Source organism: Triturus cristatus, chromosome 3_2, assembly GCF_964204655.1.
Source record: "Triturus cristatus chromosome 3_2, aTriCri1.1, whole genome shotgun sequence".
NCBI lineage: Eukaryota > Metazoa > Chordata > Amphibia > Caudata > Salamandridae > Triturus > Triturus cristatus.
The window spans coordinates 997,824,551-997,842,022 of record NC_140584.1 but is presented as its reverse complement, the minus strand read 5'-3'; the positions used below and the strand labels follow the sequence as shown (position 1 = coordinate 997,842,022).

Sequence of the window (17,472 nt, the reverse complement as noted above, 5' to 3'; positions counted from 1 at the left end):
GATGGGACTTTGGGAAAACAAATCGTTGCTTCTCTTCAATGAAACTCCCCTGCTTCCTTCTTCAGGTACCACACCTGACATTATTGCTTTGCTATGCTTGTTCTCAGAGTAGCTTTTGCCTTCTGCCATCTCTGGATTTGGTTTTAGTGGCTGGTATGCATCACCCTAAAATCATTGTGCTATCCTTCATTGGGTATTCTGAGTAGATAGGCCCTCTTTCCGCCTCTAAACGGGATACGGTCCGGGTGTGGGTCAGTTGTGCGGAGTTGGACATCACAACAGGGTGTGATGGGAGAACACACATATCTAGTAGCAAAAATATGTAAGTTTAAAAAGTCGCCACCCTAGCCTGCACCAACTAAAGACTGGAGGAACAGTGGATATCACACACGAAAACTGGGCTGTGATATATTGCACAAGACTTACGGATGGCCAAAGAATTGATGCTTAACGTCACCTTTCACTTTCTAGAAGGAGAGGAGGATGGTGTATCTTATTTTACTACACCCTCACGTAAACAGGTATTACTGCTTCATGTTCAATACAAATATGGGCTCTCCCTGAGCAAGGGGAAGAAGGGGGAGAGGGTCCCTGATAAAGCCATCCAGTTATTACTCTCGTAACTAAATAAAGCCCTAAAGACACAGAAAATAGTAACGAAGCGGTAAGACGTCGGCAGAAAGCCCAGGGAAACAAGTGATATCAATCTCATTTCTGTGCTGGCACTTCTTGCAGGGAACTTTTATTACACCTCAAGGAGGTATAGATATAATACAGCGTGAATAGAAAAAAATCCTGCTTTTCACCAAAAAAAATAAAAAAATACGCCGGAGGCATTTCCTAATTTGTCTTCCATATTGATGGGTGCGACGCTGCAGCCGCAGGTCAGCTGAGCTCATCTTCTCACTTTCTAGGAATACAGAGGATACAAGGCTGACACAGCAAGCAGCCAGGCTGCACGGCAGATTTTACCCTCTAGCACATTAGGAAGTGTTTCACATTAGCAGGATAATGTCCGTGCCCACAGATTGATTCCGTCATGTGCTTCAACACTGTAAACAAGGTTAGGGAGAACAAAACTGAGAGTTGGGGGATACGAGTAAGGAAAAAGGCACAAGGGGAGAGAAGAGACACACATGCACTACGGCGGAGTGCAGGAACAAAAAAAAAAACTTTACTCAAAGTGTGCGATGGAAGGATGCAAGTCACCAAATCTAAAGGATGGTAAAGATGCTGTGCTACGGGGGCGGGGGGTCACTGACTTAGTACTCTTCAACATGGTCTTCCATGATGGCTTCATCGGTATTTGAACATTGAAGGGAAGGCTCTATATTAGTTCACATCGTTTTAAACACCAGTAACTAATTCATCCAAAGTGGACTCTCCTAAACAAAGCCGCTACCAGTCACATGTGGAGGTCTGTACAGATCCGTCCCATGCACAATAATCTTCAGCCTGGACATAGCCCCAGGTTCCCTTGAAACAACAACCCCCTCATCAGTCTGGCAGATCTCTCTTCAAATTAGGAAAATAACTCAAAATCCACCTCATGACGCAGCCTCTTCACCATCACTCCTGACCGCAGAGGCCTCGGCCCACCGGCCATAACTACCTACGGATCCTATTGCTCCCCAATCACCCCACTGGGATGGTGTCCCCCTCCCCCATGCAGGTGCCCCACTTGCACATTGTTCCACTGTTCTTACAGCTTTGTTTGAGCTATACAAATACCTAAAACGATACACTGCAATACAAACCTGGGACACTGGGGACACAGGCACCGGAAACCGACACAGGCGCCAGGCCATAGACATTGTGAGGCAAGGACACACAACACACACTATCACACTGAACCTGACATGGAGATACAGGGAAGGGACATGCAGAAGTGTGACAATCACATTTTGATCCGGACACTTGGAAATTTGCACCGAGAGTCAGACAAAGTGACACTGACATTGAGACAGGTTCACCTGACAAGTAACACTGACACTTTTTTTTTTAATCAGGACAAGAAGTAGAGATGAAGGACTAAAATATATGTACGCAGGCACCGGACAAGGATGTTTGTACTAGGACACTCGGGCTAGGGACACATAGGCGCATAGACACTGGAACATGGAGTCAGGAACATGAACACCGAGAAATGGAAAATGGGCACAGACACGTAGATAAATCAAAGATCTGAACATGGGGTCCAGAATGCCGCAAAATTGACACAATGACAACAGCAAGGACTATGAAACCAGATACTAATACTGGGACACTGAAACATGGGTATAGATGGACATAGGCACCAAGACATGTACCCTGGATCATGATTCTTTGATACAGAGGGAAGCGGTCATTAATGCAGGAACCAATCACTAATCAGTTTCAAACCAGAACTCTCATGCTTCCTAGGTCATTAGTCACCACCAGTGGATGTTCTCTTCACAACAGGAAAAAGGCTTTTGCGCAATGGATATGCACTCTTCAGTTGGCAAACTTTACTATAAAGCATCCTGTGAACGCAAGCAAATAGCTCAGAATTACATTATGGTACCAAACAAAGGTGTCTGCCCGGCGCACCTCAAGTCTGAATACCATTCCAGATCACCAGGTCAAGGGGCATGGAATTCCTACATTATAAGATGGCCTCACCCAAAATTATTAGAAGAGAATGGCGGATGAATAATCATGCCCAACTGAGACAGGAGGCAGCACTAACAGCATGCAAGTTGGACCATATTAGAATTGTGGTTGTCTCAAAGAGTCAATACAGCTACTGGCCTAGAAGACCGGTGTCACAACTTTTTACATGTCCTCAAACCAAACTTCTTACCCTAGTAAAGGAGAGGTGTGATTATGAGATCAAAAGACTTCTGGACTGCTGCTGCAGAAATTACACCTCCTTGATCATGTATGGGACTATAGGCGTGCTATAGTCTTCGATTACACCTGTATTTCCAGAATATATGCTCCTCTGAGGCTAAAAGCAGATCAAGGTGGTAGTGTGGGCCCCAGCCTCTCACCCGTATCTACGTGGTAGCTCCCTTTCGCCCAAATATGGTCGGTCGATAGTGTGCTGTTCCTTCCGCCCCATGTTCCCTTTTATGTATGTGGTAGTACTGTACCCAACCCATAGTATGGTGTCAATTACCCCCAAATGTCCCTTCCAGTGGTGTGGTGTTAGTGGTTACCCCATTCTTAGTAGGCTAGTTTTGCCTTACCATTTGCCCAAAGCCTCCTGTATGTCACAGTTGTTTGTGGCCCTACTTCTTGCTCTAGTAGTAGTCGTCCGATTCCTGTGCAAGGCTACAGAGCATTGGCCTGTTTCTCTGTCGGCTAGGAGCACATCGCACTCTCTGGACCTCTTTGAAAGAGTTTGTGGCCCACACATCAGAGTCCATTTTGCTCTTTCCCCTGGTGGTTCCGTGTTACTGTTCAATAGCCCTTGCTCTCTTGACTGCAAATTCCCCTCTCCTCACCATCACTCTTTACGCTTCAAAGTAGTGCTTAGTTTCATACAACTTACTTTTTAAGATTGTCAGATAGTGCTTTTATTTTTTTCTTCTGACGCAAAATGGAGCTCACGCAGCTGCCCTGCAACTTGTTGACCTCGTCCAGTTTCTGCTTGTAAAGTCTATGAGTGTCCTGGAGAGTGGAATAAGACATGTGTGGTTAAGATGTTCTCAATGTAACTTCAAACTTAGCAGTTACCATCAAACAGTGGGGTATTAACATGCCATAAGCACAACCACGTTACAAACTTCCTCAAATGGCAGCAGTTTTGAGGCTTAATTTTAAGTCAAAACAGGAGGCTAGCATTATGCATAAACCTTTTATTTACTCCCCAGCTGCAGCACTCTAAGGAGCAATCCAATCAGAACAACAGGACTATACAATTTCAATTAGAACCTTACAATGTTGGGAGCTCCACTGAAGACAATGGAGTTGCTCCTTGTTTACAACGGCCGCCCACGCCTTGTTTACAGAATAGCTCCCCGAGTGATTGGGTCCAATTTTTAGCTTTGGGTTGGATTTCTTCAAAGGGAAAGAGGGGAATCCTGCCTTAGCCTCTACCAGCAGAAGTGTGGCCTATTTGGCTGATAATTCAAATAAGCCAAGACAGAAAAGCCACATAAAAAAATAAATACAGACGATTTAATGTACAATTCTACGCATGAATCATGACCGGGCCTTTGCATTAATGTTAACACGTAAACCGCTGGTCAGTATTTTTCTCTGGGAAAGGTGGCATCCGTTCACACAGTGCCCTGTGGTTTCCATGCACTTTGAGTGTAGTATCAAATTTATTTTTATGTACTTGTAGAGTGCGACATTCATCCCAAGGGACATCACGGCGCTGAAACATAGCGGAGTGCAAGCAGAAATAAGATTCCAATTATCAGCTTAGTAACTGGGGAAGAGATGCGTTTTTAGTTTTTTTCTAAACATCAGACCTCTCAGCCTCCCCTAGGCCTGGTCGCCCATCCTCTCCTGCCGCTCAGCCTGCCTTGGATTTGCCGCCTTTTTTGCCCTTCTAGCGCTGCTGTTGTTTCCCGCCGCTGCCTCCCTGCGGCCCTGCCCCCCTGCGGCCCCGCCCCCCTGCTCTCCCATTGGCCGCCCCGCTCCCGCCACCCAGCTGCTCCTTCCTCCCAGCCCTTCTTATGACGCCCCCTGAGCGACCGCAGAGTGGACGCGCGCAGCGGGAGCGCCGTATGTGCGCCGAAGGTGCGCCAAAGGTAAGCCCGTCTGCGCCCGTCCGCGCCCAGTGCCAGACCCCCTGGTCCTCGCCGTCGCCAGCACACCCGCTACACTTACGACGTCCCAACCCTCCTCGCACTCAACGCCGAACGAAACACTGCCTGCTACCGAGCCACCCCGAGACGCACTCACAGACCCTTCACCTGCCTAGCCTGCCGCTTCACCGGCCTCCGTACAGGCATCGCACCAGCCAAACCGAGCCCCAGCAACAATCATCTGATGTGCATCCTGCTCAACACCCGCTCCATCCACAGACATGCCGTCGAACTCTGGAACCTCCTCGACACGACTTCACCAGACATCGCCTTCCTCTCGGAAACCTGGATGAACGCCTCCTCAGCGCCCGACGTAGCCATCACCATCCCGGACGGCTACAAGATCACCAGGAGGGACCGCGTCAAGCAGACGGGAGGAGGCATAGCCATCGTCCACAAGAACACCATCCGCATCACGACCAACTCCGATGACACCTTCACCTCCGCCGAACACCTCCACTTCCAGGTACACATCGACCCCAAGACCACGCTAAGGCACCCTTGTCTACAGACCACCCGGACCACGCACACAATTCAGCGAAGACATCACTGACCTCGTCAGCCCGCACGCCATCAACTCCACCGACTACATCCTCCTGGGAGACCTCAACTTCCACCTGGAGAACAACAAAGATCGCAACACCACCGCAATGCTGGACAACCTTGCCAACCTCGGACTCAAGCAACTGGTAACCACCCCCACCCACTACGCCGGCCACACGCTTGACCCAGTCTTCTCTTCTAGCAAGTACCTCGCCTTTAGCCACTCCACCAAACTCCAATGGACTGACCACAGCTGCGTCCACTTCAGCTTCAGAAAGACAACGACCCGCCACCACCCACAACAGGCCCCTCGCAGGAGCTGGAACAAAATCACGGACGACCAGCTCACCGCTGCCCTCAACCAGAACCCCCCCGCCAGCTCAACGGACCCCAACGAAGCCGCCAATAAACTCACACAGTGGATCACACACTGCGTAGCCGTCCTCGCACCACTCAAGAACCCTCCCAGCAGACAAGGCAGCAAGAAAGCCTCCTGGTTCACCGACGAACTCAACACCTCCAAGAAAAACTGCCGCTCCCTGGAGAACACCTGGCGCTCCAACCAGACCACAGACAACATGTCGGCCCTCAAACATGCCACCCACAAACACCACCAACTGATCCGTGCCACGAAGAAGACAGCCTTCAAGGAACGCTTGGACAACAACACCCACAACAGCAAGGAACTCTTCAACATCGTCACAGAGCTCTCCAACCCCGACGCCGGAAACAATGACATCACTCCCTCGCAAGACCTCTGCGACTCACTCGCCGCCTTCTTCCATGACAAGATCGCCAACATACACAGCAGCTTCGGCCCACCAACCACGAACCCCACCACCGCACCGATGCCCTCCACCGCCACCCTCCGCACCTGGATCCCGGTCAGCATCGAAGACACAACCCGCACGATGAACACTATCCACTCCGGATCCCCCACGGACCCCTGTCCACACCACATCTTCAACAAGGCCGACCGCATCATCGCACCTCACCTCCGCGACATCATCAACGCCTCCTTCAACACCGCCACCTTCCCAGAATGCTGGAAACACACCGAGATCACCGCCCTACTGAAGAAACCATCAGCAGACCCCACCGACCGCAAGAACTTCCGCCCCATCTCGCTCCTCCCGTTTCCTGCCAAAGTCATCGAGAAGACAGTCAACAGACAGCTTGCCGCCTTCCTCGAGACAAACGGATCCCTCGACCACTCGCAGTCCGGCTTCCGAGCCAACCACAGCACGGAGACCGCCCTCATCGCAGCCACAGACGACATCAGATCCCTACTGGACAACGGAGAAACAGCGGCCCTCATCCTCCTGGACCTCTCCGCGGCGTTCGACACCGTCTGCCACCGCACCCTGGTACAATGCCTGAACAACACCGGAATCCAGGAGAAGGCCCTGGAGTGGATCATCTCGTTCCTCGCCGGAAGAACCCAGAGAGTCTGCCTCCCCCCGTTCCGGTCAGCGTCCACCGAAGTCATCTGCGGCGTTCCTCAGGGGTCATCGCCCAGCCCCACCCTCTACAACGTCTACATGAGCCCCCTCGCAGCCATCGCACGCCAACACAACCTCAAGATCATCACCTACGCCGACGACACCCAGCTGATCCTCTCCCTCACCAACGACCCGGACAGAGCCAGCCTACACGAAGGGATGAAAGACGTCGCCGAATGGATGAAGAACAGCCGCTTGAAACTGAACTCAGACAAAACGGAGGTCCTCATCCTGGGATCATCACCCTCCACCTGGGACGACTCCTGGTGGCCCCCTGCCCTGGGCGCCACCCCCAAGCCAACAGACCACGCACGCAACCTGGGCTTCATCCTGGACTCCTCCCTCTCGATGACCAGACAAATCAACGCTGTCGCGTCTTCATGCTTCAACGCCCTGCGCATGCTTCGAAAGATCTTCCGGTGGATCCCCACCGAGACCAGGAAGACGGTCACCCAGGCCCTCGTCACCAGCCGGCTGGACTACGGGAACGCCCTCTACGCCGGCACCACCGCCAAACTCCAGATGAAACTCCAACGAATCCAGAACGCCTCAGCACGACTCGTCATGGACATCCCCCGACACAGCCACATCACCGGACACCTGAGAGACCTGCACTGGCTCCCCGTCAACAAGAGGATCACGTTCAGACTCCTCACCCACGCACACAAGGCCCTCCACGACCTGGGCCCCAAGCTCCTCAACAACCGCCTGACCTTCCACAAACACACCCGCCAGCTCTGCTCCGCCAGCCTCGCCCTCGCCGCCGTACCTCGCATCCCAAGAGCCACCGCCGGAGGAAGATCCTTCTCCTACCTGGCAGCAAAGACTTGGAACTCCCTCCCCATTCACCTCCGGACAACCCAGGACCATCTCGCATTCAGGAAGCAACTCAAGACCTGGCTGTTCGAGCAGTGACGTCCCCCCCCCCCCAGCGCCTTGAGACCCTCCGGGTGAGTAGCGCGCTATACACATGCCAATGATTGATTGATTGATTGATTAGGTAATCTTCAGTCAGACGTAGTTCCGGAGGGAGTTTGTTCCAGATGACCGCTGCTGATTTTGAGAAAGATCGGTCACCCATCCTGGCTTTAGTCGTACGCTTGACTGATGCCAGTGCCTGATGGCGAGATCTCAGATTGCACAAAGGTACATGAATTTTTTTTATTTACCATGTAGGATTTGTGGACCTGTTTTATATAGCGTTCTATGTGCATAGCACATGAGCTTAAAGTTGGCTCTTTGGCGTACAGCTAGCCAGTGTAATTCCTTCATACAGAAGGAGGCTGAGCTGTATCTACTCTTGTTGCATATCAGTTTGGCAGCGGCGTTTTGGACCACTTGTAGTCTGGTAAAAAGATAATCAGCCATGCTAACATACAATGCACTGCTATAGTCTAGCCTACTCACAAGAAGTGCTTGTGTCACCGGTTTCCTACAGTTTAAAGGGATCCATGGAAAAAGTCTTCTAAAAAGTTTTAATGTGGCGAAACTTTTCCCGCATAGTAGTCGTACTTGATTCTGCATGGATAGGGCATCATCAAAGATGAAGCCCAAGTTCATGGCAGCCTGTCTCGGTTCAGGAGCGGTCCCCAATGCCTGGGGCCACCAACTATTATCCCAAATTGCTTGAGCTCCTCCGAAAAGTAAGATCTCTGATTTTCCGGCATTAAGTTTTAAACAATGTCCAGACATCCAACTTGCAATTTCTGTAAGACAGTTGATGAGATTATCTTTAGTATCTACTTTTGTCAGCCTGTCAAACAGGGGAATTATCAATTGTGTGTCATCAGCATAGGAGCATATGTCAAAGCCCCATTTCCTGCAGATATCTGTGAAGGAAGAAACATATATATTGAAAAGAGTAGGACTCAGAGTAGCTCCCTGGGGCACTCCATAATCAATTCTTTTAGCAGTGGAGGAGTAAGGACCCATTTGAATTATCTTGGTTCGGTTTTTAAGGAAAGACGCAAACCATGCTAGAGCTTTTGAACAAAGTTATTTTTCGGGCAGAATTTGCAGTAATTTGCTGTGGGATACAGTGTCGAAAGCCGCAGTAAGGTCCAAAAGGATCAGTGCTACAGCTTTGCCCTGGTCAACTAGAGACCTAATTATCTGACACAGCTAGCAGGGTAGCCTCAGTGCTGTTGTTAGCCCTAAACCCAGTTTGTGAAGGATCCAGTAGATTATTGGATTCAATAAAGGCCGTAAGTTGTTTGTTAACCAATTTTTCTAAAACCTTAGACAAGTATGGTAGTTGGGAGATTGGTCTATAGTTGGCTGGATCGTAAATTTCGAGACCTGGCTTCTTTAAGAGGGGGAAAACAACTGTTTTTTCCAGATATCTGGGAAGGAAGCAAGCTCTAGCGAATGGAGGCAGTTGCCAAGTACGGCCCCTGACCTTGGGCAGCTCAGCTAAAAGATCACTCCTGCATTTCCAGGGGCAAGATACACCATTTTTGGCTACTGTTACTGAACCTGCTGCACAGGTCTGTGTGTATGAGACAACTCAAAGGGGTTACTGCACCCGCTACAATGATCTGTTATAACATTGATGCGATAAGCTTCACACTTCATAAGACAGCTTACAAGGTTACTATACCTGCTGCAGAGATCTGTATGCAAGATGCGGCTCTCAGACTTCAATCCCTATGAGACAGTTTAGGGGTTATTGTAGCTACTACAAAGATCTGTGTGCAATATGCATATCATAGGCTGAACCCCAAATTTGACAGGTTAGGAGTTCCTGTACCGGCCACAGAGATCTCTGTGCAAAATGCAGATCCGAGGCGTCCCTCCTTGTGATACAGCTTATTGGGTTACTTACATGCTGCAGAGTTGCGTGTGCAACAGGCAGGCGGCAGTCTACCCTCTCAGCACGGCAGATCAGGGCGTTACCATACCCAGCTCTCCTTTCCATCTCTCCTCTCTCTTCCTCCTCTTTGTTTAGAAGTAGACTCAAATGAAAGTTTATCTGCCTGGCCTCTCAGGCAGGCTGCGCCCTCTCTCCAGGGGCTGCCCAGGCTCCCCTCCGTTCCCTCCAATCAGGGCACCGCTCCCCTTGGAGACGTGGGAGAGAGCCAGTTCGATTAGCAACAGCCCTTTGTGTCCGGTGTTGTTGAATAGAGTTTTATTTAAACCAGAACAGTCAACAAACAACTTGTTATCTTGCAGGTGAGGGGGATAAAGGATGTAGGAGCCATACATGTTATTTCATCCCAGGATAGGGCCCACACTGCTCGCCACCGAAGCACCCGCTGCTGGGGACTGACTGACCCCTTCGGCCGAGGCATCTGTGGTAACGGAGCCATCCGGCCCGTGCGGGCACGCAGCACACGCATCCACGCACCCGGAGGGCGGGCACGCCCGAAGGGATAAATAAACGGGCGCAAGACCGCTCGTGGTCTTTGGCCCTACCCTTATGCCAGTGTCTGTGTCCCAGTCATTGTGCGCTTGTCTGCGTGCGGCCTACCCCCCCCCCGAACTCCACATTGGCGACGAGGCGGTGTTAACCCGCGCCTTGCTGCTCCCTTGCGCCTACCCTGAGGTGGTGTCATATGTCGAGGCAGCCCCGGAGTCCGTGACAGCAGCACGGAGTAGCGGACAACGCGCGCGTCCTCGCGCAGATCGGCCAGGCGAAGGAGACGCTCCGGGAACCCGGGAGGAGGGCCGTGGCCCCGCCCACAGCCGGTAAGCTCGCTCCGGAGGGGAGAATCGGCCCTCGCGAGCCCGCGCTGGGTCCAGGTGGGGTGGGAGTGCCCCATCGCTGTCTGCCTGGCCAGGCCCCTGCCCCTTGATGCATGCGCAGAGGAGGGGAAATTCAGGGGTGACATCACCGGCGCCTGTCAGGAAGGCTCAGCCCACGAGCAAGACGAGGGGAGCTGCCAGTGGTCTCGCCCGCGCGCAGCGCCAGCCAGTTGGAGGCAGTTGTCCCACGCAAGGGAGGGAATCTGCAGTGGTCTCGCCCAGAGACCCAGAACGCTGAAACAGGAAGCAGGCCTGCGGAGACGACGCCAGAAGCGCGTGTCTTGACAGAGGAGCGCAGCAGACATGACCACTCCCAGCACCAGCGGAGGAGGCACGCAGCACCCGCCACCACAACGGGCCGCGCCGCCAGCGCCCGCCCCGCCAGGGCATGGCACAGCAGCCCCGCTCCCTTCATTTAGCGAGCTTTCGGACCCCTCCACGGCGGCGGTGCGATGGCGCTCATGGATTGGACGGCTGGAACACTACTTTGTGGGGGTGCGGGAAACGGATGAAACCGTCAAGAGATCGCTCCTCATGTGCTACGGAGGCGAAGAGCTGTATGACCTCTTCGAGACCCTGCCAGACCGAGGGAACGCCAATGACTACGCAGGCGCCGTAAGGGCCCTCAATCGTCACTTCGATCCACAGACAAACCCCGACTTCGAATGGTTCAAGCTCCGTCAGGCGCGACAAGAAGAAACTGAGACCATCGTCAACTTCTATGCCCACCTCCGCAAGCTCTCGCTATCGTGCACGCTACCGGACCAGAGAGCAGAAATCAGGGCGCAGCTCATTCAGGGATGCCGGTCGGTCCCACTGCGGCGTCTCATCCTACGGCAGCCGGGCATCACCCTCGACGAGATCTTGATTCTAGGCCGATCACACGAGCTCTCCAATGCGCGTGCGGACGCGATGGAAGCGGCCCTCAACCGGCCGGCAGCGGCCCAGAAAGCGCCTGCGATCAAGGAGGAAAGGGTGGATGCACTCCAGAGACGACCCGCTCAGTCACGTGGAGCCACGAGGGCTCCCCAGAAGAATACCTGTGGCAACTGCGGCCTGAATCACCCACCAGGGGGAAGGTGCCTAGCGAGAGGCCAGACCTGCTTGAAGTGTGGACGGGAAAATCACTTTGCCAAGGTCTGTCGAAGCGGAAGAGGGCGAAGTAATATGGGGGGCACACGAGGTGCAACGGCGAGCGTGCGTCAAATGACGCTGGAAGATTCCCCCGCACAGGGTGACAACACTCAGCCTGAGTTCGATGGAGGGGCGGAGGACGACGAGGTGTTCTTCGTCTCGTTTGTCGGCAGAGAAGGCACGAGGCGCAGGCCGCCGCCCATGTGCGACATCATGGTGGCCGGGTCTCCGGTGAGCACCCTCATCGATACCGGGGCATCAGTGAACGTGATGGACAGCAGTCAATACGAGAGGCTATCACCGCGACCACCCCTGCGACCCTCCAAGGCCCAAATATTCACGTATGATAGCGACAAGCCGCTGTCCCTGCGAGGAGTGATTGAAGTTGAAGTCGTCAGCGACGGGAGGAAATTGGCCACAACGTTCCACGTGGCTGAAGGAAAACGGGGCACCCTGCTCAGCTGCCACACTGCCGAAGACCTGGCGCTGGTGTTCTTCGCGAACCAGGTGCACGACCTACATGCCAGGGACATGCTGAAGGACTTCCCCATGCTGTTCCGCGGGCTCGGATGCCTGCGCGGGAAGCAGTTCAAGCTGCACGTGGACCCCCACGGTCCGGCCCACGGCGCTCCGGCATCGGAGGATACCATTCCACCTGCGACCACAAGTGGAGGAAGAGTTGCGGAAATTGGAGGACCTGGGGGTGATTGAAAATGTGTCGGGCCCCACCCCGTTGGTGTCCCCCCTTGTTGTGGCCCCCAAACCCAAACAGCCAGGGGCCATCCGCTTGTGTGTCGATATGCGCCTCCCGAACAAAGCCGTAAAGCGAGAAAGACACCTCACGCCCACCATGGACGACATTGTGGCCGACCTCAACGGCGCCCAGTGGTTCACGAAACTAGACCTCAATGCCGGATACCATCAGCTAGAGCAGGGGTACTCACAAACTTTCTCTCGGGGGCCAAATTTAGAGTGTGGTTTGTGGCCGAGGGCCGCACCGGTGGGGGCGGGGTCAGTGGGGGAGGGGGCGGGGCCAGTGGGGGAGGGGGCGGGGCTAGAAAAAAAAACTGTGACCATGAGCTTGAACACAGGCCCCTGCAGCGGATGCCTTCGTCCACTGAGCCACCAGACCCGGCATGCACATCTCTCTCTCTCTCTCTCTCTCTCTCTCTCTCTCTCTCTCTCTCTCGCTCTCTCTCTCTCTCGTGTTCTCTCTCTCTCGTGTTCTCTCTCTCACTCTCCCTGTCTGTCCCTGCCTCTGTCTGTCCCTGCCTCTGTCTGTCCCTGCCTCTGTCTGTCTGTCCCTGCCTCTGTCCCTGCCTCTATCCGTCTGTCCCTGCCTCTATCTGTCTGTCCCTGCCTCTATCTGTCTGTCCCTGCCTCTATCTGTGTCTCTATCTGTCTCTATCTGTCTGTCCCTGCCTCTATCTGTCCCTGTCTCTATCTGTCCCTGCCTCTATCTGTCTCTGCCTCTATCTGTCCCTGCCTCTCTGTCTCTATCTGTGCAAAAGTGGGACAGGAAACGCTATAAGAAATCCTACTGACTTTCCCCAGCCATGCTGACATTGCCCTGCAGTCAGTAGTTTTGGTCATTGAGACTTCACCTGCCCCCTGTCTGAGCCACTCAGCAAAGATTAGAGCCGAGAATGTAAAGCAGTTGTCACAACAACAGACTGACAATCTGATTACCAGGGAAACAAAAGGTGCTTCTAGCGGCCCTGCCCCCCCCTGGCACTGGGCAGTGTGACTGCACCAAACACCCTTTCATGTGCTAAGTGTGTTTGCAGAAGTCTCCTCTGCTGGTGTGAGCAGCCTGGGACATCAAAAGCACGCAAATGTGAAGTGAAAACGAAAAGTTGTTCCACCAATTACAAATCTCAGGTATATTTTCCACATATTAACGCGCCGTTGACTTAATATGTTCCTCACAGTGAGAACCTGTTAAACATTTGGTTGGTACATTTGAAAAAAGCTGTTTTTCAATAAATACAACAAAAGTACAGTGTTTAATGTCATAAGAATTTGATATTAACTCATACATGCCAACATTTCAGAAAAGCAAAGTGGGAGAGTTAAAAAAAATAAAATAAAAAAAAATCAAAAAAATTCAGGAGAATGGGGCCTTCAATCGGGTTTCTGTCATGTATGGACTTTGGAAGTGTGCTGCTGCAGGATCGGACATTTGAAAGCAAATTCACGTGTTTTTTTAATCACCTTTCAGAAGCATGGAGCGCAATCGCAGGCAGAGAAAGAGGGGGATGCAAGAGTTTGAACTGGCCTGGCAGGTTGTGGCCAGTGCATACACCCCCCCCCCCTCCTCCCTCCCCCTCCTCCCTCGTCAGCCCGGGCTGAAACAGCTTTGGGCACACACATAGCCGCCCCCCCCCCCTCCTCCCAGTACTTCACAGACCATTGCTTGTTAATGAGGCTTTGTTGGTATTTCACCTCTTCTAGACCTCCTGCATCGCCATTCTGACTATTGCTGGAAGAATTAGCACGTTACACAATACCGAGCCCTGTCTGCTGAAACCCCGAGGAATCGGGTTTTTGCTTGCAGGAATCGGTTTCATTGCTAGTCTCCCGCCTGAATCGGGAGTGTTGGCATGTCTGTTAACTGTATGCTGGGTGAAAAACGTCGTGAAACTGTAATTTTACACGGCAGGGACGCTCGGCATCCTGTGATTCTGGGCAAATCACCTAATCTCCCCGTGCCTAACAAAATGCAAGTGTTAATCTGTAATGCAGCTGGTGCTCATGTAAAGCACTTCAATACCGTCAGGTCGAGTCAATGATGATCATCAAGTCCTGGGAGAATTATAGAAAACCTGCTTTGTGCATTTATCAGGGTTTATCTGCAAAATTTGCACTGTGTATTTTTAAGGGGCAAATAAAGAAACTGGGGTAGATTTTTGATGGAATCTGCACGCGTTTTGCTTTTGATGCCACAAAAAACAAGTAGCAGCACACCGATAGTAGATATGACCTGAATACATTTAGGGAAGGTGGTTTATTGCGAAGAGGCCTTTGGGCGAGTCCATTTCTGACAGCTTCGAGGGGTTTCCATGCATGCCACGGTCAGCCAAGAGGCAAGATTGCTTGCCTTCGAGGAGGCCTCATGGCACGAAGGAAGGCTATCCCGGGTGGTAACTCGAAGCACCATGTGATTTTCGACAGCTGCTCCAAAGTGCTCGCACTTTCCCTCCCAGTCACATAATTCTGTTAGCGCCACCACTTGAACGTCTGCGCTCGTGCAGTCTCTTGAAACGCGGGCCTCGGAAATCAATTTGATTACCTCTCGGAATTAAGTATGCACAACTGAGAGCCCCAGCGGGCCGCCAAGGAAGGCTTGCCGGGCCGCTGACGGCCCGCGGGCCGTACTATGAGTACCCCTGAGCTAGAGCTTCACCCAGACAGTCGCAATATCACCACGTTTTCCCCTCACGTTGGCTTACGTCGGTATAAAAGGCTGAGTTTCGGGGTCTCGTCAGCCGCGGAGGTGTTCCAGAATGCCATACGTGAAACCCTCTCTGGTCTCCAAGGGGTGATAAACTTGAGTGACGATATCCTCGTGTTCTCAAAAACTCTGGAAGAACACCACAGGCACCTGCGAGACACACTGCAGCGGCTGGCAGACAATGGCCTAACCCTGCACGAATCCAAGTGCTCTTTCTACCAGGAGTCAGTCGAGTTCTTCGGCTACGTCTTCTCGAGGGAAGGGCTGAGAGTCGATCCAAAGAAGGCTGAGGCGATCCGAGCAGCCCCGAGGCCCACATCTGCCACCGAGGTCAGGAGCTTTCTGGGGATGGCGACTTATTGCGGGCGGTTTATCCCCAATCTCGCATCCCTGTCGGAACCACTCCGCCTCCTCACCAAAAGTGGCCAACCCTGGACCTGGGCAGCGAAGGAGGATCTCGCGTTCCAGGCGGTCAAGGACGCGCTCATTGACAACAAGGTCATGTCGTATTTCAGACCGCATCGACGAACGGAGGTGGTGGTGGATGCCAGCCCCGTAGGGCTGGGTGCAGTCCTGATGCAGGAGACGGAAGCGCGAGAATGGGTCCCCACCGCGTATGCCAGCAGAGCCCTGACCGCCACAGAAATGCGGTATGCGCAGATAGAACGAGAGGCGCTGGCCATCAAGTGGGCCTGCCAGCATTTCCACCTTTATTTGTATGGCCACGACTTCCGGGTGGTCACCGACCACAAGCCTCTCGTCCCGCTCTTCGCTGGCACCGCACGACTGGGCCCGCCGAGGATTGAGAGATGGGCGGTCCAGCTGCAAGCGTACAGGTTCGAAGTAGTATTCCGCCCTGGGGCCAACAACCCTGCTGATTTCATGTCGAGGCACCCGGGCCCATCCCGGTCGGGTCCAGACCCGTCTGAGGAGGACTGCACTGAAGAGTTTGTCCGGATGGTGTCACTAGCGGCATGCCCGGTGGCACTCACGCTGGAGGACGTTGGTAGAGCCACGGAGAGGGACGAATGCCTCATCAAAGTCAAGCAGACGCTGATGAACCGGAACTGGCGGAATTTCCTAGACGGGGTGCAGGCCCTCACAGAAGAATAAAGGACATTCCGGCAGCAGGTGTGGAAAGTGCAGAGTGAGCTCAGCGAAGGGCCACAAGGAGTAGTCATGAGGGGAACCTCGCTCGTGGTCCCGAGCAGTCTCCAAGGAGAGGTGGTTCGCCTAGCTCACCAAGGGCATCAAGGCGTCTCCAAGACCAAGGCCAGGCTGCGGAGCAAGGTGTGGTTTCCAGGGATGGATGCCATGGTAGAGGAGGTTGTCCGCAACTGCCACTCGTGTAACATCACTGGGGGTGAGCCGGCGCCGCATCCGGTGATCACAGAAGACCCTTGCCAAGAACCTTGGTCCAAGCTGTGCGTAGACTTCGGATCCTTCCCAGATGGGCGACACACATTGGTGCTAATGGACTCGCACTCCAAGTTCCCGGTGGTGGAGGTGGTGCCCTCCACAGCGTTTAGCCAGGTGAAAGCAGCGCTGGACCGCACGTTCGCCATGATGGGTCTGCCTGAGGAAGTTCGATCTGACAACGGGCCGCCCTTTCAGGGCAGGCAGTTCCACGAATACCTGGCAGCTCGAGGAGTCCGACACCGCAAGATTACCCCGCAGTGGCCCCAGGCGAACGGAGAGGTGGAACGGTTCATGCGCACGATGAATCGGGCGCTGAAGATCGGAGTAGACCAAGGAGAAGATGCGGAACAGTGCCTTTCACAATTCCTCAGTGCGTATCGACGGACACCCCACTGCACCACTCGGTGCGCACCTGCCCACCTCCTGTTCCGAAAGGCCCCAAGGGAGAACATCCCGGCGAGTCAGTCGTGGCGGCCTCTGCCGTTGGACCAAGATGCAGCTCAGACTAGGAGGCGGAATTCCAACGAAAACGCCAGTCGGGCGCGGAGAGCCAGGGTGAGGAATCTCCAGGTGGGAGACCAGGTCATCATGAAGGATCGCTATCCGAACTGGAAGTATCGCACCCCGTTTGAGCCGGAGGTGTGGGAGGTAGTCAAGGTGCAGGGCACCATGGTGTCGGTCCGGCATGGAGCACGAGTGGTTACCAGAAACGCATCCTGGTTCAAGCAAGTCCCCACGGCCCCTCGAGAGGCAGACCCGCCGGAGGAGGACTGGGAAGTAGGAGAAGGCTGTAGCTCCCCCGGAGGACAGAGGAGCCCGCAGCGGGAAGCGCCCCAACAACCTGGCGCCGAGGTGCGAAGCGACGGGGCGAACGGGTTCCCAGAGAATGCAG

The 17,472-nt window shown here is 53.4% G+C and overlaps 1 protein-coding gene across 1 annotated transcript in view; it reads right to left on the bottom strand.

Moving 5' to 3' along the window:
- The window catches only part of TMEM120A (transmembrane protein 120A), a 148,324-nt gene that overhangs the window by 79,675 nt on the left and 51,177 nt on the right, over positions 1–17,472 (bottom strand). Inside the window, exon 2 of the mRNA XM_085649615.1 lies at positions 3,518–3,636. Coding sequence (XP_085505741.1) covers positions 3,518–3,636 — 119 coding nt within the window. The remainder of the gene's footprint in view (positions 1–3,517; positions 3,637–17,472) is intronic.